Source organism: Mustelus asterias, chromosome 28 (genome assembly GCF_964213995.1).
Source record: "Mustelus asterias chromosome 28, sMusAst1.hap1.1, whole genome shotgun sequence".
NCBI lineage: Eukaryota > Metazoa > Chordata > Chondrichthyes > Carcharhiniformes > Triakidae > Mustelus > Mustelus asterias.
In genome coordinates this window covers 24059983-24081834 of record NC_135828.1, presented here as the reverse complement: position 1 = coordinate 24081834, position 21852 = coordinate 24059983, and the positions used below count along the sequence as shown (strand labels likewise).

The 21852-nt window shown below is 49.8% G+C and overlaps 1 protein-coding gene across 2 annotated transcripts in view; it reads right to left on the bottom strand.

The window, feature by feature from the left end:
- Positions 1-3614: 3614 nt before the first annotated feature.
- Positions 3615-21852, bottom strand: part of marchf8 (membrane-associated ring finger (C3HC4) 8) — a 67060-nt gene continuing 48822 nt past the window's right edge. For both annotated transcript variants that reach the window (XM_078199710.1, XM_078199711.1), the window contains 3 exons: positions 15508-15688; positions 10880-11027; positions 3615-6139 (listed from right to left, as the gene is read on the bottom strand). In XM_078199710.1, the coding sequence (XP_078055836.1) occupies positions 5835-6139; positions 10880-11027; positions 15508-15688 (634 nt within the window). In that variant the 3' untranslated portion in view covers positions 3615-5834. The remainder of the gene's footprint in view (positions 6140-10879; positions 11028-15507; positions 15689-21852) is intronic.

The following is a 21852-nucleotide window of genomic DNA, read 5'->3' as shown; positions in this document are numbered from 1 at the left end:
TGTTGCCTTCTCTGACAAGCTGCGCTTTTTTGAGGGAAATTGCTCACAACAATGTACCTCAGAATTCAAAACATTCCACCAGCATCCTCTGACAGCCGGGAGAAAACCCACTTTATCAGCAACGGGTCAAGGTAAATGTTAGGAGTAAAGAAGTGTCCAAAGATGTGTGGGTTAGGTGGATTGGCCATGCTAAATTGCCCCTTAGTGTCCAAAGATGTGCAGGTTAGGTGGATTGGCCATGCTAAATTGCCCCTTAGTGTCCAAAGATGTGCAGGTTAGGGGGATTGACCATGCTAAATTGCCCCTTAGTGTCCAAAGATGTGCAGGTTAGGGGGATTGGCCATGCTAAATTGCCTCTTAGTGTCCAAAGAAGTGCATGTTAGGTGGATTGGCCATGCTAAATTGCCCCTTAGTGTCCAAAGATGTGTAGGTTGGGTGGATTAGCCATGCTAAATTGCTCCTTAGTGTTTAAAGATGTGTAAATCAGGGGGATTAGCCATGGTAAATTGCCCCTTAGTGTCCAAAGGTGTGCAGGTTAGGTGGATTGTCCATGGTAAATGCACAGTGTTACGGGGATGAAGCGGGGAGGTGGACCTGGGTAAGTTGCTCTTTTGGAGAGTCGGTGCAGACTCGATGGACTGGATGGCCTCTTTCTGCACTGTAGGGATTCTATGTAGTTGACTCTCAAATGCCCTCTGGAACGGCTTGGGACGGGCATAAAATGCTGGTCCAGTAGCAATGCCCACATCCCAAAGAATAAACAGAAAAGCAACTGGCTGGCTTGTTAGGTCATTTCAGAGTCAACAATAGAGCTTTCATGTGTAGGCTGGAGCCAGATCGCCTCCCGTTCTGGTTTCGCTACAAGAGTAGGATTCATTCCTGATTTATTAATTGAATTGAAACTCCCACAGTGCTGTGGTGAGATTCGAACTCTTGACTCCAGAGTATTCATCCAGGATAACACGTCCAGTCCCACCAACCCCTTCCAGAGGTTGGAGGATTGACTAGTTTATTACGATGGTTCGCTTTTCCTTGACAATTTCATTGACAGGAGGATGGGGTGGGAGGGAACCAGTCACAATGTTCCAGCGTGAGGAATACTCGATGGACCAGCTATTTCATATGCTCTCTTATGGCAAAGAGATTGGGGTAAAAAACAATAAATGACAGCTTGTTGGAGCCAATACACGTTCTCTGTCAACTCATCTGAAGGAGACCTTGTGACGCAAGTTGTGAAGGATACCAGACAGAGTGAAGAGGAGAGTTACTGGGAGGGGACCGGGAATGAGAGGGATTGAGTGATGTGGCACGGCTGGAGAAGGTGGGGTCATTCTCCTTAGAGCGGAGGAGGGCCAGAGCAGGTTTGGTAGCAAGGTACGAAATTGTGAATGGTTTTGATGGAGGCAATAAGGAGATTCCAGCGACACAGGTCGAGAACCAGAGAGGACAGACTTAAGGAAAAAGAGCCAGAGGTCACATATGAGGAAAGTTCTTTTTCTTAAAGACACCCCGAGTTGTCGTGATCTGGAATGCACAGGACAGAGCCAATAATAAGATTGACAGTGTTATATATTTAAGTGGTTGCAGGTGGCTTTAAGAGCGGATCACATGATTTGATGATGATGTCATTAGGGTGTTGCAGCGGTTGCGGGTTTACTTTGAGTCTCTACTCTGTGCAGGGAACATCTAGAATAAATTTGTTGTTTGTTAGTTTGACTCCACGGGTGCAAACCACACTCTTTTCCTTTTTTTGCTAAAACCCCGAATACTGATAGGACATTGCAGACAGGGAAGTAATTCCCGGGATGTGGGTTAAAGCAGGGAGGCGGGATTATCGGATTTAGCGAAGAGTCAGTGCACACCCAATGGGCCGAATGGCCTCTCCCGGTGCTGTATCTTTTCTGTGATGATCTGTAGCCTTTCCATCAGATTGGTTAATGATAGACCATCTGACGTGGGATAGAGAGACCACCTGGTGCGGTTCAGGTAGAAGGTGGAATGTAGCAACCGTTTAAAACTACTTTCAGATGGGACGGGACCGGGGGGTTGGGGTGGGGCGTGGGGGGTTGGAGCCCAGGAGCCCATTGTACCCAAAAACTCACACTGGGATGAACACAGGTTGGTGATACCTCCTCCAGTCACACATTCTGTACCAATGAAGCCAGTCTCTCGCTATTCCACCCTGACTGCTTCAGCCAATTAGATTCACCTCATAACCCTTGTTGCAAAGTTCATAAAATCATAGAATCAACCGTGCAGAAGGCCATTTGGCCCATCGAGTCTGCACTGACAACAATCCCACCCAGGTCCCATCCTTGTAACTCCACTTATTTACCTTTCTAATCCCCTTGACACTAAGGGTCAATTTAGCATGGCCAATCCACCTAACCCGCACATCTTTGGACTGTGGGAGGAAACCAGAGCACCCGGAGAAAACCCACGCAGACACGGGGAGAACGTGCAAACTCCGCACAGATAGTGACCCAAGCCGGGAATCGAACCCGGGTCCCTGGTGCTGTGAGGCAACAGTGCTAACCACTGTGCCACAATGCGTCCCCATTGGATAGAGTAATTGTAGATTGGGAGGTGGATGTTAGAATTTGGTGTTTGTAAGATTGTTAAAAGGTGGTGCTTTTTCTGTGCTTAGACATTTAAATGCAAGTACACAGAGAACCCAAACTGAAACATTTGTATCGAAAGACCAAGCAGCGTTTTTACCGGGACAACAAGCTTTTAAATTTAGCCAATCAATTTGAATCAGACACTTAGTTACCAAGAACCTATTAAATTTACATCTGATGGTTTTGACCAATCCTATTGTGGGAAATAATGATCTGTCATCATGGGTATAAAAGAAGGGTAGTCATGATGTGGAGATGTTGGCCTTGGACTGGGGTAAACACAGTAAGAGTTTTAACAACACCAGGTTAAAGTCCAACAGGTTTATTTGGTAGCAAACAGGTTTATTTGCTACCAAATAAACCTGTTGGACTTTAACCTGGTGTTGTTAAAACTCTCACCGTATAAAAGGGGTCAGGGGGACAAAAAGAGGAGAGCAACTGTCACCTCCCAGATCTCAGCTCTCAAGAGAGAATCACTGGCTCTCATAGCTTCATCTATATGTTACAGAAAGCACCATCTAGATCGCAAAGGTACCAAAGAAGAAAGAAGATCCAGATAGAAGAATCAACAGAGAAGGCCCCAAATATTCCAGAAGACACAAAACCTGGTTGTAATTTAGAGAGTGACCAAATTCAATTTTATTAATGAGTGGGAGTTGTATTTATTTGAACAGCATTCCATTAGAATTTTGTTTTATTCGGGAATGGTTAATAGAAGGGATTTATTCGGTTTAAGAGTTTAGTAAAATTGCTCACTGTTAGTTAGGTAAATAAATTGTTACGAGTTGATTTTAGAGTGAGTGTCAGGGATTTATTTTGTATTTAACCACTAGGAGTTGCTGAAGAGCAGGTCACACCACTTCTCACACACTTTTTACAGATTATAAGGCGAGGTATTCCTCTTTAGGTGTTAGTTCTCAGAAGGGGGATCGACCTCCGTTTTATAACAACCTGAATTCTTCACCCAAGACCCTCGATTAATCACACGTGGTCAATAAAAGTCAAAGTTTATTGGGAAACTATGCAACGACGTAGTAGACTATACATTTAATACTGTACTGTGAAAAAAGACAATGGGATACAAAACTATACACTTTAAATACAGTACAAGTGACTGTACCAAGAAATTCCTTTCACCCAACTGATTAACTCGATGGAGTTTCAGATTCCTAAGTGGCACTAACCACCCCTTGAACAGCCGTGATTATCCATTCAAAAAAAAAGTCGCAAATATAACTTAATTTTTTTTAAAAATCACACAGAATTCCAAGTACAGACTCGCGCCACTTACAATGTTCCCAAAAAGACAGGATTGTGGTTTGGTTGCTGGATCGTAGTCTCATTTCTTTTCGGAAAAAACAAAGAGACAAAACGGCAAGAATATTTTAGAGCGCATCTTTTTCCCATGTGATAAAACCGGGTTATTCCCATACTGTTAAAAATGTACGGTTTTCTTTTGAAAGAACAGCGCGGTTAAATTTTCACGGGTTGGTGAGAAAGTGGGCTCGCCAATTGACAAGGCCGCCAATTTTTCCGGTCGTCATGGGACGACGGATAAAGTCGTGGAACTTAATCCCTCAAACACACACGCGTGCGCAGGGGAGAGTTGGGGGGAATCATAATTTCAGGTTCTCTGGTAACAAAATGGAGTTTGGCTTCAGTCACCAGAGCAACGTGGGCCTGGTGGCCATTTTGGATGCACGGCCTGCCCATAAAGTACTGGGCCTCTCGAGTTCAAAGGTCAGTGGTAAGCAGCCATACTGTGCCCTCAACTGGTGGTGAGTGACAATACAAATTTAGAAACTTTTAGATCAAAAAAGCCATTACATTTATCAACAAATAGAAATAAATGATATCTTAAAATTTATATTAATAACTTATAGAAGTAGTAATCATTTTTCCTTTCTCTGCTGCTTAAACAATGACTAAATAACAAACCTCCATATATAAAAAAGGAAAGGTTCTGGTCCCAGACTTTCCAAGTGCATCATTTTATACATTTATTTTCCAATAAATAATTACTCAAAAATGAAAGGAACAAAGAAAAATAAAAGGAGGTGGTTTCTAAAAATGGAAACATCGGAAAACAAAACAGAAAGCAAAACAGGGAATAATTGCACTTCGCGATGTAGCCAGTGAGGCTTTCTTGGTAACACCTTTGACAAGAATAATTGAAAATAATAAATCCTGACTGGTCCAAAGATATTGCAACTTTCTTCGAAAACCTTTTTTTTGTTAGAAAAAAGATGTCTTTAATGTCTAAAAATATTAGGACAGCAATTCTCATACAATTAGATTTACACCTAAACATATATATTTTACCGTCACGGAACACATAAACTTTGAAACGAAACCAAAGAAATTGTTAAAAGTGCTGATTCGCTACTAATCTTGGTGTTTTCGGAATTGTGTGAGGGAGGGGAGATTTTTTTTTTGCAAAGTCACCGGCAATTTTTTTTTAAAAATTCATTCGTGGGACATGGTGGGCCAGCATTTATTGCCAGTCCCTTTATGCCCGAGGGCAGTTGAGAGTCAACCACATTGCTGTGGCTCTGGAGTCACATGTCGGCCAGACAGGGTAAAGACGGCAGATTTCCTTCCCCAAAGGACGTCAGTGATGGGTTTCTTCGCCAATGGTTTCACGGTCATCAGTAGGTACTTAATTCCAGATTTTTCTTCTATTGAATTCAAATCCCGCCATCTGCCGTGGCAGGATTCGAACCCGGGTCCCCAGAACATGAGCTGAGTTGTCTGGATTAGTAGTCCGGCGATAACACCACTCGGCCAACGCCAAGTCTTTCGTTTGAGATTGCGTCAAGTGACCTCCTCAGTAGTTGATCCTCTCTTGAAGTCTCGATCGAAAGAATGTGTTTGAAAGATATCAAAAGTCCATCTCTCGCCCTGTGCCATGGGCAGCAACAAGACTTCACGGGGTTGGGGGTGGCGGGGGCGGGGGGGGGGGGGGTGTGGCGTGTAGTTCACAGAGAAAGAGAGTCCGAGAGAGAGAGAGTGGGGGACAATTTTAACCCAATTCATCAGGGAGACACCCTCAAGTTCAGGGGGAACTATACATGTTGCTCGTTCTTCACTTGTCCTGGAGATTAAAAAGTGGGCCCAGATGTAAAAAAGTGTTGCACGTGATCTCAGCAGGTTCCAAATGGGCACCTTTGGTTAAAATTGCCCCCCTGGTAGCGAGTCCAATTAGTGTAAACTCTAGACATTCAGTATCCCTACGCCACAGTCCTCGGGTTCTGTGCAATGCAGAGAGTTAATTCCCAGCCGCTGAACCGAGGGAGCCTCCTTGTTCTCCAGGGCCTGCTCCATCAGTGGCGGCTTCTCCGCCACGCATTTCCTGCTGGTCTCTGGGCAGTTCTGCACATAAATGACCCTGTTGTACGCCTTCAGTCTCTTCCACAGCTGCACGTACACTTTGCACTGCACGTACATGAACACAAGTCCCCCAGTGAATCCGATTGCCACCACCACCAACTTAGTCCAAAACGGCCACTCTAATATACCTGCAGAGGCAAGATTGGAAATACTGCATTAGTACCCAGTCATCACTGTGCTTCCGATTGTCAATAAGAAACTGGGCTGTGGGGGGAAACATCAAATTGTTCCTTGTGCTACGTGGCATGCTTCTTTGGTCCTGAATCCTTCCCTTATACATCAGACCCTGCCTCTCTGTCACTGCAATCATGAGCTCGGAGACCTGAACTTGGAAGACTGAGCTGTGAGGCCTCAGCTCGGAGGCCTCAGCTCGGAGGCCTCAGCCCGGAGGCCTCAGCTCGGAGGCCTCAGCTCGGAGGCCTCAGCTCGGAGGCCTCAGCTCGGAGGCCTCAGCCCGGAGGCCTCAGCCCGGAGGCCTCAGCTTGGAGGCCTCAGCTTGGAGGCCTCAGCCCGGAGGCCTCAGCTCGGAGGCCTCAGCTCGGAGGCCTCAGCCCGGAGGTCCCAGCTTGGAGGCCTCAGCCCGGAGGCCTCAGCCCGGAGGCCTCAGCCCGGAGGTCCCAGCTCGGAGGCCTCAGCCCGGAGGCATCAGCCCGGAGGCCTCAGCTCGGAGGTTTCAGCTCGGAGGTCCCAGCTCGGAGGCCTCAGCCCAGAGGCCTCAGCTCGGAGGTCTCAACTGAGAGGCCCCACCATATCCAATTTTGCAATTCCCATGTTGCCCTCCATAACTCTCATTGGTGCCACCTGTCCCAGCCGGAATTACGTCCAACTTATTGGGAGCCAATCCTGCCTCCCTCCTCCCACTAACCCTGGCAATCATGGGCATATCTAGATCCTCAGGCCCAGAACCTGAAAAGGCCAACTTCTGAGCCCCCAGCCGCATTTGATCTGATTCAAATCTACCATCAGGAGCAAAATATCCAGCTCCTGGGGTTCCACACCATGATAACCCCTCCCTCACCCATACAGCCCATCATACCAACCAATTAGTCAAATCTCCAGTGTTACACAGCAACAGACCCATCCCCACCAATATTGTACCCCAGTGTTATACAGCGACAGACCCGTCCCCACCAGGACTGTACCCCAGTGTTATACAGTGACAGACCCGTCCCCACCAGTACTGTACCCCAGTGTTATACAGTGACAGACCCGTCCCCACCAGGACTGTACCCCAGTGTTATACAGCGACAGACCCGTCCCCACCAGTACAGTACCCCAGTGTTATACAGTGACAGACCTGTCCCCATCAGTACTGTACCCCAGTGTTATACAGTGACAGACCCGTCCCCACCAGTACTGTACCCCAGTGTTATACAGTGACAGACCCGTCCCCACCAGTACTGTACCCCAGTGTTATACAGCGACAGACCCGTCCCCACCAGTATTGTACCCCAGTGTTATGCAGTGACAGACTTGTCCCCACCAGTACTGTACCCCAGTGTTATACAGCGACAGACCCGTCCCCACCAGTACTGTACCCCAGTGTTATACAGTGACAGACCCGTCCCCACCAGTATTGTACCCCAGTGTTATACAGTGACAGACTTGTCCCCACCAGTACTGTACCCCAGTGTTATACAGCGACAGACCCGTCCCCACCAGTACTGTACCCCAGTGTTATACAGCGACAGACCCGTCCCCACCAGTACAGAACCCCAGTGTTATACAGTGACAGACCCACCCCACCAGTACTGTACCCCAGTGCTATACAGTGACACACCCGTCCCCACCTGTACTGTACCCCAATGTTATACAGTGACAGACCCACCCCACCAGTACTGTACCCCAGTGTTATACAGTGACACACCCGTCCCCACCAGTACTGTACCCCAATGTTATACAGTGACGGACCTGTCCCCACCAGTACGGTACCCCAGTGTTATACAGTGACAGACCCGTCCCCACCAGTACTGTACCCCAATGTTATACAGTGACGGACCTGTCCCCACCAGTACTGTACCCCAGTATTATAGTGACAGACCTGTCCCCACCTGTACTGTACCCCAGTGTTACACAGCGACAGACCCATCCCCACCTGTAATGTACCCCAGTGTTATAGAGTGACAGACCCATCCCCACCAGTACTGTACCCCAGTGTAATACAGTGACAGACCCATCCCCACCAGTACTGTACCCCAATGTTATACAGTGACAGACCCGTCCCCACCAGTACTGTACCCCAATGTTATACAGTGACAGACCCGTCCCCACCAGTACTGTACGCCAGTGTTGTACAGCGACAGACCCAGCCCCACCAGTACTGTACCCCAGTGTTATACAGTGACAGACCCATCCCCACCAGTACTGTACCCCAGTGTTATACAGTGACAGACCCGCCCCCACCAGTACTGTACCCCAGTGTTATACAGTGACAGACCCACCCCACCAGTACTGTACCCCAGTGTTATACAGCGACAGACCCGTCCCCACCAGTACTGTACCCCAGTGTTATACAGTGACAGACCCGTCCCCACCAGTACTGTACCCCAGTGTTATACAGCGACAGACCCGTCCCCACCAGTACTGTACCCCAGTGTTATACAGTGACAGACCCATATCCACCAGTACTGTACCCCAGTGTTATACAGTGACAGACCCACCCCACCAGTACTGTACCCCAGTGTTATACAGTGACAGACCCGTCCCCACCAGTACTGTACCCCAATGTTATACAGTGACAGACCCGTCCCCACCAGTACTGTACCCCAATGTTATACAGTGACAGACCCGTCCCCACCAGTACTGTACGCCAGTGTTATACAGCGACAGACCCGTCCCCACCAGTACTGTACGCCAGTGTTATACAGCGACAGACCCGTCCCCACCAGTACTGTACCCCAATGTTATACAGTGACAGACCCGTCCCCACCAGTACTGTACCCCAGTGTTATACAGTGACAGACCCGTCCCCACCAGTACTGTACGCCAGTGTTGTACAGCGACAGACCCAGCCCCACCAGTACTGTACCCCAGTGTTATACAGTGACAGACCCGTCCCCACCATTACTGTACCCCAGTGTTATATAGTGACGGACCCGTCCCCACCAGTACTGTACCCCAGTGTTATACAGTGACATACCCGTCCCCACTAGTACTGTGCCCCCAATGTTGTACAGTGACAGACCCATCCCCAACTGTAATGTACCCCAGTGTTATAGAGTGACAGACCCGTCCCCACCAGTGCTGTACCCCAGTGTTATACAGTGACAGACCCGTCCCCACCAGTACTGTACCCCAGTGTTACACAGTGACAGACCCATCCCCACCAGTACTGTACCCCAGTGTTACACAGTGACAGACCCATCCCCACAAGTACTGTATCCCAGTGTTATACAGTGACAGACCCATCCCCACAAGTACTGTACCCTAGTGTTATACAGTGACAGACCCGTCCCCACCAGTACTGTACCCCAGTGTTATACAGCGACAGACCCATCCCCACCAGTACTGTACCCTAGTGTTATACAGTGACAGACCCGCCCCCACCAGTACTGTACCCCAGTGTTATACAGTGACAGACCCGTCCCCACCAGTACTGTACCCCGGGGTGTTACACAGTGACAGACCCGTCCCCACCAGTACTGTACCCCAGTGTTATACAGTGACAGACCCGTCCCCACCAGTACTGTATCCCAGTGTTATACAGTGACAGACCAACCCCACCAGTACTGTACCCCAGTGTTATACAGTGACAGACCCACCCCACCAGTACTGTACCCCAGTGTTATACAGTGACAGACCCACCCCACCAGTACTGTACCCCAGTGTTATACAGTGACAGACCCACCCCACCAGTACTGTACCCCAGTGTTATACAGTGACAGACCCACCCCACCAGTACTGTACCCCAGTGTTATACAGTGACAGACCCGTCCCCACCAGTACTGTACCCCAGTGTTATACAGCGACAGACCCATCCCCACCAGTACTGTACCCTAGTGTTATACAGTGACAGACCCGCCCCCACCAGTACTGTACCCCAGTGTTATACAGTGACAGACCCGCCCCCACCAGTACTGTACCCCAGTGTTATACAGTGACAGACCTGTCCCCACCAGTACTGTACCCCAGTGTTACACAGTGACAGACCCGTCCCCACCAGTACTGTAGCCCAGTGTTATACAGTGACAGACCCGTCCCCACCAGTACTGTACCCCAGTGTTATACAGTGACAGACCCGTCTCCACCAGTACTGTACCCCAGTGTTATACAGTGACAGACCCGTCCCCACCAGTACTGTACCCCAGTGTTATACAGCGACAGACCCGTCCCCACCAGTACTGTACCCCAGTGTTATACAGTGACAGACCCGTCCCCACCAGTACTGTACCCCAGTGTTATACAGCGACAGACCCGTCCCCACCAGTACTGTACCCCAGTGTTATACAGTGACAGACCCGTCCCCACCAGTACTGTACCCCAGTGTTATACAGTGACAGACCCGTCCCCACCAGTACTGTACCCCAGTGTTATACAGTGACAGACCTGTCCCCACCAGTACTGTACCCCAGTGTTATACAGTGACAGACCCACTCCCACCAGTACTGTACCCCAGTGTTATACAGTGACAGACCCGTCCCCACCAGTACTGTACCCCAGTGTTATACAGTGACAGACCCGTCCCCACCAGTACTGTACCCAGTGATTCTAACCTGCAGCCCCTGCTCAGATACTGAGGACAGGCCCAGATCTCAAACTGGCTCCTGAGAGATTTGACATTAAAGTCAATGCAATAATTCCTGAAGATATATTGAAAGTTTGTGTGAGGATCGGTTATGTATTCACCAATAGGAGAGGGTTAGACGTACCGCTGGTCTGGCCCTGTTTAATCTCCTCCGCTGTCCTGTCTATCAGTACGTACAGTGACCACACCACACAGGTGATGGCGATAATATGGAATGTTACGGAGCACAGGATCTTTCTTCTCTCACTCGACGTCATCTGCAACTTCTCCCACTGTGAAAGGAAGGTGACATCCGTTAGACATTTAATACCTCCCGGCCCTCACACACATTCCTCTGCCCAAAACGGCGGGATTGCAAACACTCAGAACACTGACAGGCTGCCAGGATGGCTGGCCAGCTCACCCGCCCGTGCCAGTGTGCCAGAGTCCCAGCCCCTCTCCTGGACACGGGCACATTATCGCGGCCCACTCCTCAGCGCTGTCCTGACGGCCAGACCCTGGCCCAATCGATCAGCTCAGGTCCATGCAGAACCCTCTTAGAATCTCATGGCCAATAGTTAACCCTCATTCACTGAGCAGGATTCCGTGTGTGTGTGTGTGCATCTGTGTCTGTGTGTGTGTGTTATCCGTGTCCATGTGTTATCCATGTGTCCATGTGTGTGTCCATGTGGGTGTCCATGTGGGTGTCCCCATCTCTGCCTGTGCATCTCTGTGTATCTCCATGTGTGTGTGTGTGTGTGCGTGCATGTGTCAGTGTATCACATGTGTGTTTATGTGTGTGTATCCGTGTGTGTGTGTGTGTATCCATGTGTGTGAATCCGTGTGTGTGTGTATCCATGTGTGTGTATCCACGTGTGTGTGTGTGTATCCATGTGTGTGTGCATCCATCTGTGTGTATCCGCGTGTGTATCAATGTGTGTGTATCCATGTGTGTGTATCCATGTGTGTGTGTGTGTATCCGCGTGTGTGTGTATCCATGTGTGTATATCTGCGCGTGTGTGTGTGTGTCTATCCATGTGTGTGTATCCATGTGTGTGTATCCGCACGTGTGTGTGTATCCGTGTGTGTGTGTGTGTGTATCCATGTGTGTGTATCCGCGTGTGTGTGTATCCGCGTGTGTGTATCCGCGTGTGTGTATCCATGTGTGTGTATCCGCGCGCGTGTGTGTGTGTATCCAGGTGTGTGTATCCATGTATGTGTATCCGCATGTGTGTGTGTATCTATGTGTGTGTGTATCCGTGTGTGTGTATCCATGTGTGTGTGTATCCGCGTGTGTGTATCCGCGTGTGTGTATCCGTGTGTGTGTCTGTGTGTGTGAGTGTATCCATGTGTGTGTGTATCCGCGTGTGTGTCTGTGTGTGTGAGTGTATCCACGTGTGTGTGTATCCGCGTGTGTGTGTATCCATGTGTGTGTGTCTGTGTGTTGGAGTATATCCACGTGTGTGTGTATCCGTGTGTGTGTGTATCCGCGTGTGTGTGTATCCGTGTGTGTGTGTATCCGTGTGTGTGTGTATCCACGTGTGTGTGTATCCGCGTGTGTGTATCCGCGTGTGTGTGTATCCGCGTGTGTGTGTATCCGCGTGTGTGTATGTGTGTATCCACGTGTGTGCGTATCCGCGTGTGTCTATCCGCGTGTGTGTGTATCCGTGTATGTGTGTATCCGTGTGTGTGTGTATCCATGTGTGTGTGTATCCGTGTGTGTATCAATGTGTGTGTATCCATGTGTGTGTATCCATGTGTGTGTGTGTGTATCCGCGTGTGTGTGTATCCATGTGTGTATATCTGCGCGTGTGTGTGTGTGTCTATCCATGTGTGTGTATCCATGTGTGTGTATCCGCACGTGTGTGTGTATCCGTGTGTGTGTGTGTGTGTATCCATGTGTGTGTATCCGCGTGTGTGTGTATCCGCGTGTGTGTATCCGCGTGTGTGTATCCATGTGTGTGTATCCGCGCGCGTGTGTGTGTGTATCCAGGTGTGTGTATCCATGTATGTGTATCCGCATGTGTGTGTGTATCTATGTGTGTGTGTATCCGTGTGTGTGTATCCATGTGTGTGTGTGTGTATCTGCGTGTATGTGTATCCACGTGTATGTGTATCCGCGTGTGTGTATCCGCGTGTGTGTATCCGTGTGTGTGTCTGTGTGTGTGAGTGTATCCATGTGTGTGTGTATCCGCGTGTGTGTCTGTGTGTGTGAGTGTATCCACGTGTGTGTGTGTCCGCGTGTGTGTGTATCCATGTGTGTGTGTCTGTGTGTTGGAGTATATCCACGTGTGTGTGTATCCGTGTGTGTGTGTATCCGCGTGTGTGTGTATCCGTGTGTGTGTGTATCCGTGTGTGTGTGTATCCACGTGTGTGTGTATCCGCGTGTGTGTATCCGCGTGTGTGTGTATCCGCGTGTGTGTGTATCCGCGTGTGTGTATGTGTGTATCCACGTGTGTGCGTATCCGCGTGTGTCTATCCGCGTGTGTGTGTATCCGTGTATGTGTGTATCCGTGTGTGTGTGTATCCATGTGTGTGTGTATCCGTGTGTGTGTGTGTATCCGCATGTGTGTGAGTGTGTGATTGTATCCAAGTGTCTGTCACAAATCAGCTGGTACGTTGCTATGTAACCACACTCACTACATTTCAAATGTTCTTCACTGGCGATGAAGCGAGTTGAACGTCCAGAACACAACAGCTGGCTGCAGCTGGAAGAGAACCAGCCACTAGGAAGCAGAACGAGGGGCGCAACACCCGCCCCCCTCCCCCCCCCCCCAACCCCGCACCCCCCAGGGTGAGAAGAATGTTCCTAATGGGAGCTGCAATGGAGGGGCTTTTCCAATCCAACCCCACCGGGGATGGCTCACTCCCCACACTGCCTCACGGCACGGGAGAGACAGAGGAATGTCGCTCAGATCAGGGTCAGAGTTACGGAGAGTGCAGGGGCTCCATGTCCCTGCAGCCGGGACAGTTCCCCTGTTCTGTGGAGAGGCTTCACCCACTGCCGCCCCCCCCCAACCCCCCTCATCCCCACTCCAACACCGTGCAGAGAAAAATAAAGAAAAGATGGAGCACCAAGACAAAAGCAAAGAATCTACATTTGTGTAGCGCCTTTCACAATCTCCGGGAATGTCCTGACGGGCTGCAGGTACATAGTCTTGGAGGTGCAGCCAATCTGTGCACAGCAAGATCCCACAACATGATAATGTGCGGGGCGACGGGGCATGGGGGGGCGGGAGGGGTGGTTGCGAGGTTGGGGGTGAATCTGTGTCTTCGAGGTGTTGGTTGAGGGCTGAATGTTGGCCAGGTCGCTGCAGAAACTCCCCTGTCCCTCTTTGGCACAATGCCAGGCGGCCCTCCCTGCTCAGGACAGCACCAGGGCCAAGCCAGGCAGGGATTGGGGCAGGGCATAGGGCGCTGGGGTCACTGCCCCGTTTGCCCGGTGCCAGGCTGAGCGCTGGGTGTTTATTGTGGCCGCACTCTTTCCAAGTGGCACCAAACTTAAACAAAACAAAACAAGAGGCAAGGCTGGCAGGATGATTCGCCCCCTCGCCCCCTCGCCCAGAACTCCTGCCAGTACCGGTTCTCATTCACACAGCTTCACGCAGACATGCGTTAACGCGGAAGTTTGCTGAGGCAAAGAGGAGGGAGGGGGAACAGGCGGAATTAGCCGGAAGACTCTTCCTCCCGGTCGAATATCCATTTTATTCCCCACCAACCTCCAACCCCTGGCCAGGCCTGGAGGCATTGGCGTCAGGACCTGCCTGAGACGCCATTTGCACACTCCTCTCCCCCACCCCTTCATCTAGCAGCCCGCACTCTCCCCCTCCCCCCCAGCAAGCACTCCCTCACCCTCCAGCAGCCGCATCCCCCCCCCCACCCCCATTTTCCTCCCCCAGCTATGACATTCACAGCACAAGCACCCACTGAGTTTACAGCCTTACCCCCCCCCCCATTTACTCCGATCGGGTTCAATTCTGGATGGGTAGAATCCCCCCATCTCTTAACCGGGCCCCCAGTGAGGAGTATCCCCAGTTCAAACACACCCCACTCAAATGGGCCCTTGATTGCGTTAACTTCAATTAAATCTTCTCCATTCAAATTTCTGGGTTAATGGGGCAGCACGGTGGTTCGCACTGCCTCGCAGCGCCAGGGCCAGGGACCCGGGTTCGATTCCTGGCTTGGGTCACCGTCTGTGTGGAGTTTGCACATTCTCCCCGTGTCTGCGTGGGTTTCCTCCGGGTGCTCCGGTTTCCAAAGATGTGAAGATTAGGGGGATTGGCCATGCAAAATTGCCCCTTAGTGTCCAAAGATGTGCAGGTTAGGTGGATTGGCCATGCTAAATTGTCCCTTAGTGTCCAAAGATGTCTAGGTTTAAGGGGTTAGTGGGATAAAAATGTGGGGTTACAGAGCTCGGGCCTGGGTGAAATACTCTGTCAGAGAGTTGGTGTAGACTCAACGTGCAGGTTAGGTGGATTGTGTGTGTATGCGTTCTGGAACCTAGCCTTGCCTAGGTGGGGGCCTAATCACTTCATACAAGGCCTAAAAACCCAACCATTACATTTCCAGGCCCCCGAAAAGTTCACCAACTATTTACCTGAAGTGTAATGGGGAGGGGGTCGGAAATAAATAGGAGGCCATCGCCTCCCCTCTTGGTGGCCATCTGACACGGATGCTCCCCATTTAGGGACTGAAAGTGGAAGATATAGTGGAGATCCCGCGAGCTGGGAGTGCTTCCCCCATTTACTCCGCGACGCTTCAGTTCATACATACTTTCCTCAGTGGTTTTAACTTGGTTTCCATGATGAACTCATATTTGCAGAGTTCACAGCAGCGCGTGTCCGAACTCTTGATCCACTGCTGCAGACAGGCCTGGTGTACATAGCGGAGGCTCCCAGTGCAGTGGCAAGGCGTAATGAGGGGGCCCTCATCATCTCCTTCACAGTGACATATTCTGAATAAAAGAAGAACCAGTTAATCCACAAAGCTGCGCCAGCCCGCCAACAAACCAAAATTAAACCTGCTGTCACTAATAAACCAAAGCAGCAGCTCCTCACAGCAGTCAGCACCTACACCAGCGATTTCCGCTAAATATAGCTTCATCTATCTCAACTACAACATCAGCACAAACTGGAACGAGTGCGGAATCTTTGTTGCAAGGAGTTACTCGAGAAAGGCCTCCAGTTTCTCTTTCCAATATTAATATTCTACAGCCTTGTCTCCAAACTGGAAACGCACTCTTCCTCAAGAGGTGAGGCCAGGGTTATTGGGGTGAATGGAAACCACCCGGCGACAGCGGAAGAGATTCCGATCAGCATCAGGATGAATAGAAGGAAGGAGGTCTTTGGGAAAGGGGGCTTCTCCCAGAACAAGTCCAAATGGCCTCACCCAAAGTGCAGGCCAAGGGGTTAAAACTCAATCACCACAAGCTACATCACGGCTTTCCTTTTGCGGACGGCACGGTGGCACAGTGATTAGCACCGCTGCCTCACCGCGCCAGGGACCTGGGTTCAATTCCAGCTCTAGGGTCACTGTCTGTGTGGAGTCTGCATGTTCTCCCCGTGTCTACGTGGGTTTCCTCCGGGTGCTCCAGTTTCCTCCCACAATCCAAAGATATGCAGGTTGGATGGATTAGCCGTGCTAAATTGCCCCTTAGTTTCCAAAGATGTTTCTCAAGAAATCCAATACCCACCTTTTTGATCTCAACATGACTCCTTCTGCACTGTAGGGATTCTATGATTGGATGATTCTCTACACTTTCAATTCCCACAGAGAGCTTTTCTCAACGGGCAATGTAGTATTTAATTTGCCGCAACAAAGGAGAACAGGTTACAGGAACTTCCAACTGACGCCCACGGCCTTTCAATCCCTGGCTTTGACATTTACTTCCCCAAGTCCTCTTGGGCTCCATTCCCTTGGGGAATTCCGGAGGCGAGGGCTTGGTGCCCCCTTCCAGTTTGGAGTTTGGATGGGGCCTGCATTCCCTCTGGAGTGAAACCCCTTTTGCTGGTAATTTAAAGACCAGATTAAGGAAGATGGTGCAGGAAAATATAGGTCTAATCCTGCTCCCTCTAACATCTTCTCCTCGCTCTCATTCCCACCTCACCCACCACCCACCCCCAATCCATCACCACATGTCTGACCAATGGACAACAGGAGGACATGGCTTCCCGAGGCCATCGCCCTCATTCACCCACCTCGCTCGATTAGTCAGAGAGCAATACAGCACGGAAACAGGCCCTTCGGCCCAACCTGTCCATGCCAACCATGGTGCCCTCCCAGCTAGTCCCAATAGCCCGTGTTTGGCTCATATCCCTCTTAATCCTTTCTCATCCATGTACTGATCCAAATGCTTTTTAAGTGTCACTATTGTACCCGCCTCAACCACTTTCTCTGACAGCTCATTCCATATCTGCACCACCCTCTGCGTGAAGGAGTTGCCCCCCTCGGGTCCCTTTTAAATCTTTCCCCTCTCAGCTTTGACAAGGTACCGCATGGTAGGTTGTTGCATAAAGTAAATCTCACGGGATCCAGGGTGAGGTATCTAAATAGATACAAAATTGGCTTCTTGACAGAAGCCAGAGGGTGGTTGTAGAGAGTTGTTTTTCAAACTGGAGGCCTGTCACCAGCTGTGTGCCTCAGGGATCAGTGCTGGGTCCACTGTTATTTGTCATTTATATTAATGATTTGGATGAGAATATAGGGGGCATGGTTAGTAAGTTTGCAGATGACACCAAGATTGGTGGCATAGTGGACAGTGAAGAAAGTTATCTCCAATTGCAACAGGATCTTGATCAATTGGGCCAGTGGGCTGACGAATGGCAGATGGACTTTAATTTAGACAAATGCGAGGTAATGCATTTTGGTAGATTGAACCAGGGCAGGACTTACTCAGTTCATGGTAGGGCATTGGGGAGAGTTACAGAACAAAGAGATCTAGGGGTACATGTTCATAGCTCCTTGAAAGTGGAATCACAGGTGGACAGAGTGGTGAAGAAGGCATTCGGCATGCTTGGTTTCATCGGTCAGAACACTGAATACAGGAGTTGGGACGTCTTGTTGAAGTTGTACAAGACATTGTAAGGCCACACTTGGAATACTCTGTGCAATTCTGGTCACCCTATTATAGAAAGGATATTATTAAACTAGAAAGAGTGCAGAAAAGATTTACTAGGATGCTACCGGGACTTGATGGATTGAGTTATAGGGAGAAGCTGAATAGACTGGGACTTTTTTCTTTGGAGCGTAGGAGGCTGAGGGGTGACCTCATAGAGGTCTATAAAATAATGAGGGGCATAGACAAGGTAGATAGTCAATATCTTTTCCCAAAGGTAGGGGAGTCTAAAACTAGAGGGCATAGGTTTAAGGTGAGAGGGGAGAGATACAAAAGTGTCCAGAGGGTCAATTTTTTCACACAGAGGGTGGTGAGTGTCTGGAACAAGCTGCTAGAGGTAGTAGTAGAGGCGGGTACAATTTTGTCTTTTAAAAAGCATTTAGATAGTTACATGGGTACGATGGGTATCGAGGGATATGGGCCAAATGCGGGCAATTGGGACTAGCTTAGGAGTTTTAAACATAAAAGTGCAGCATGAACAAGTTGGGCCGAAGGGCCTGTTTCCATGCTGCAAACCTCTATGACTCTATGACCTTAAACCTATGCCCTCTAGTTTTCAATTCCCCCTCCCTGGGAAAAAGTTGATATGCGTCCATCCTATCGATGCCCCTCATGATTTTATACTGGGGTAATTATCATATCAGTTGGGTGCTAATTTCTAATGAGCTAATTAAAGTTTTCCAACATGCACGCCAGGATAAGAAGTGAATTTCGGATAACAGTCCCCAGTGCTATATGCATAAAACCCTTCAAATGAGATAGTGGCACTGGGCGACTGGCTAAGATGTCAAGTTCTGTCGCTTCCCCCAATTCCAGGGGACCTCTACTGATGAGGAACACACAAGCCTGAGGGAAGAACCTCCTCGAAACAGAAGGGAGGTGGATGCAATGATGATCGCTTGCTTATCACTGTCAACGATGACATCATCGAGTGGCCCCACCCCCTATCCTCTTTATCCGATTCGGCTATGCAATCCTGCCGAGGAGTTTACAGCACAGAAATAGGCCCAACAGCTGTTATTCCAGCTGTTATTCAAGGTGCTAATACTCCTCCAGAACCTCCTCCCACTCAACACACCCTTTATCCTTCATATTTCTATCTGGATTCTCCTTAAATGCAATGATGCAATTCACCACACCTATTCCCTGTGTTTTTTTAAGTTTAAGTTTATTTATTAGTGTCGCGAGTAGGCTTACATTAACACTGCAATGAAGTTGCTGTGAAAATCCCCCAGTCGCCACACTCCGGCGCCTGTCCGGGTACACTGAGGGAGAATTTAGCATAGCCAATGCACCCTAACCAGTACGTCTTTCGGACTGTGGGAGGAAACCGGAGCACCCGGAGGAAACCCGCGCAGACACGGGGAGAATGTGCAAACCCCACACAGACAGTGACCCAAGCCGGGAATCGAACCCGGGTTCCTGGCGCTGTGAGGCAGCAGTGCTAACCACTGTGCCACCATAGTGCTACTTGTAACATTAACAAATAAACTTTAAATGCAATGATGCAATTCACCGCACCTATTCCCTGTGGTAGCGGTTCCCACATTCTCAGCACTCTCCTGGTAAAGAAGTTTCTCCATTGGATTTATTGGTGACTATCTTAATATTTATGGTCCCTAGTTCTAGTCTGCATCCCCCCTGCCCTGCTCAGGGATGCAAATCAATCCCTTCCAAGTATCAGCCTCTACTTAACAAAGAGCCCATTACAGGGTGGGCACGGTTGTGGCAGAGACCAAAGGAGGGATGGGTAGAATTTGCGAGATTCCCATTTCTCTCTGATACACATAGCGCTGCAAATCGAGTAAACACTTATCCGCCTCACTCAGCCCGAGAGAGTTATTTTCTGTAGGGAATCACTCGCGCCTTGCCAGGTTACTACTTCTACTGATCACAGGCTGGTAAACAGGACCCAAACACTGGTGTTCAGCTAAACACCATCCTCAATTAAACTCCAGTCAAGCCTGACGTTGTGCCAGAGTGAAACATCGCGGCGAATCTCATCTCAAAAGCAATGGACATTAAAAATCCAGGCAGATATAAAACCGGGCATCGTTAGTTTAACACGTTGGCACAACGTCAACATTTATCACATTCCCCCACCCTCAATAGCCCACCCCGAAACAGAAACAAAAAAGCCAAAACAGTTGGACCTTCACAGGCCATGAACGAAGCCCAGTCCATCGCGCAAACCAGCCTCCCATCCATTGGCTCTGTCTACACTGGGCAGCACAGTGGTTAGCACTGCTGCCTCATGGCACCAGGGACCCAGCTTCAATTCACAACTTGGGCCACTGTCTGTGTGGAGTTTGCACGTTCTCCCCGTGTCTGCGTGGGTTTCCTCTGGGTGCTCCGGTTTCCTCCGACACTCTAAAGACGTGCTGGTTAGGGTGCATTGGCCATGCTAAATTCTCCCTCAGTGTAACCGAACAGGCGCCGGAGTGTGGCGACTCGGGGATTTTCACAATAACTTCATTGCAGTGTTAACGTAAGCCTACTTGTGACTAATAAATAAACTTTAACTTTAACTTCCCACTGCCTCAGAAAGCAGCCAGCATAATCAAGGACCCCACACACCCCGGACATACACTCTTCCACCTTCTTCTATCGGGAAAAAGATACAAAAGTCTAAGGACACGTACCAATTGACTCAAGAACAGCTTCTTCCCTGCGGCCATCAGACTTTTGAATGGACCTCCCTCGCTCTAAGTTGATCTTTCTCTACACCCCAGCTATGACTATAACACTACGTTCTGCACTCTCCCCTATCCTTCTCTATGAACGGTATGCTCTGTCTGTATAGCGCGCAAGAAACAATACTTTTCACTGCATCCCAATACACGTGACAATAATAAATCAGTAAGAAACCTCACAACACCAGGTTAAAGTCCACCAGGTTTATTTGGAATCACGAACTTACAGAGCGCTGCTCCTTCAACACTCATGTGTTGAGGGAGCAGCGCTCCGAAAGCTCGTGATTCCAAATAAACTCGTTGGACTTTAACCTGGTGTTGTGAGACTTCTTACTGTGTCCACTCCAGTCCAACGCCGGCATCTCCACATCAATAATAAATCAATCAAAATTAAAGCCCCTGGAAGGAAAATAAATGAGACTTCAACTCGCAAACACCTTGATGGTCAAAGGTCAGAAAATGCTGACCTTAGGGTCAGAGGTCAAAGGAGGCTGGGCAGAGGGTGGGGGCACCAGACACTCGGCCTTTGCGAAAGCAAGCTTCTACATAGCATTATGTAACGGTGCAGCCAATCACTTTGACAGGGACAGGGTAGCACAGGGAGGGACTTAAGGGGACAACTAAGAGACTCAAGGGGGCAATGGAGGGGAGGGGGGGCTATAACTTGAAGAACCGACCTGCACACTTCCCAGGATGGTGAGAGAGGGGACGCGGGGCACCATTTTAAAGATGTGAGGGAAGGCCTCTCAAGGTCACTGTCTCCTTCAAATGAGCAAAGGGGAGCACGCTGGTCTTCGCGGCCCACTTCCAAGCGAGGAGCTTTGGAATCTTCTTCGAAGACATCGTCGTCTCCGATGTCCTCGGAGCAGAAGGAGTCGCTGGACATCTTTGCGGCAGGACATCGTGCGCCGGCCTTCTCCGGACCAAGAAGCGTCTTCAGTGTGCAAAGGCTCGAGGTGTGCGACGAGGGGAAGAACAAACGATAGAGGTACGACATCCGGCTGCTTTGCTGGCCTTCGCTTAGCGCCACCTCCACCACACACAGGCCGTCCCTGGCCCCGCGGCTGCCTGACAGACTGGAGGCAAAGGGCAGCATCTGCGAGCTCAGGCTGAGCCGTCGCGGCTTGGACGGATGCTCGCGTCTTTTCCCCGGCTGCGCTTTCTTGGCCCGGCTGCCCTTCCCCAGGAGGGGGGTCAGCTTTCCGTCGGAGCAGGTCCGGTCCACAAAGCTCAGGCCGCTGCCCGACCGGTCGGGCTTGGCGTGGACATCGTTGAGGGACTTGGAGTGCTTGACCTCTGCGCCGGGCCTCC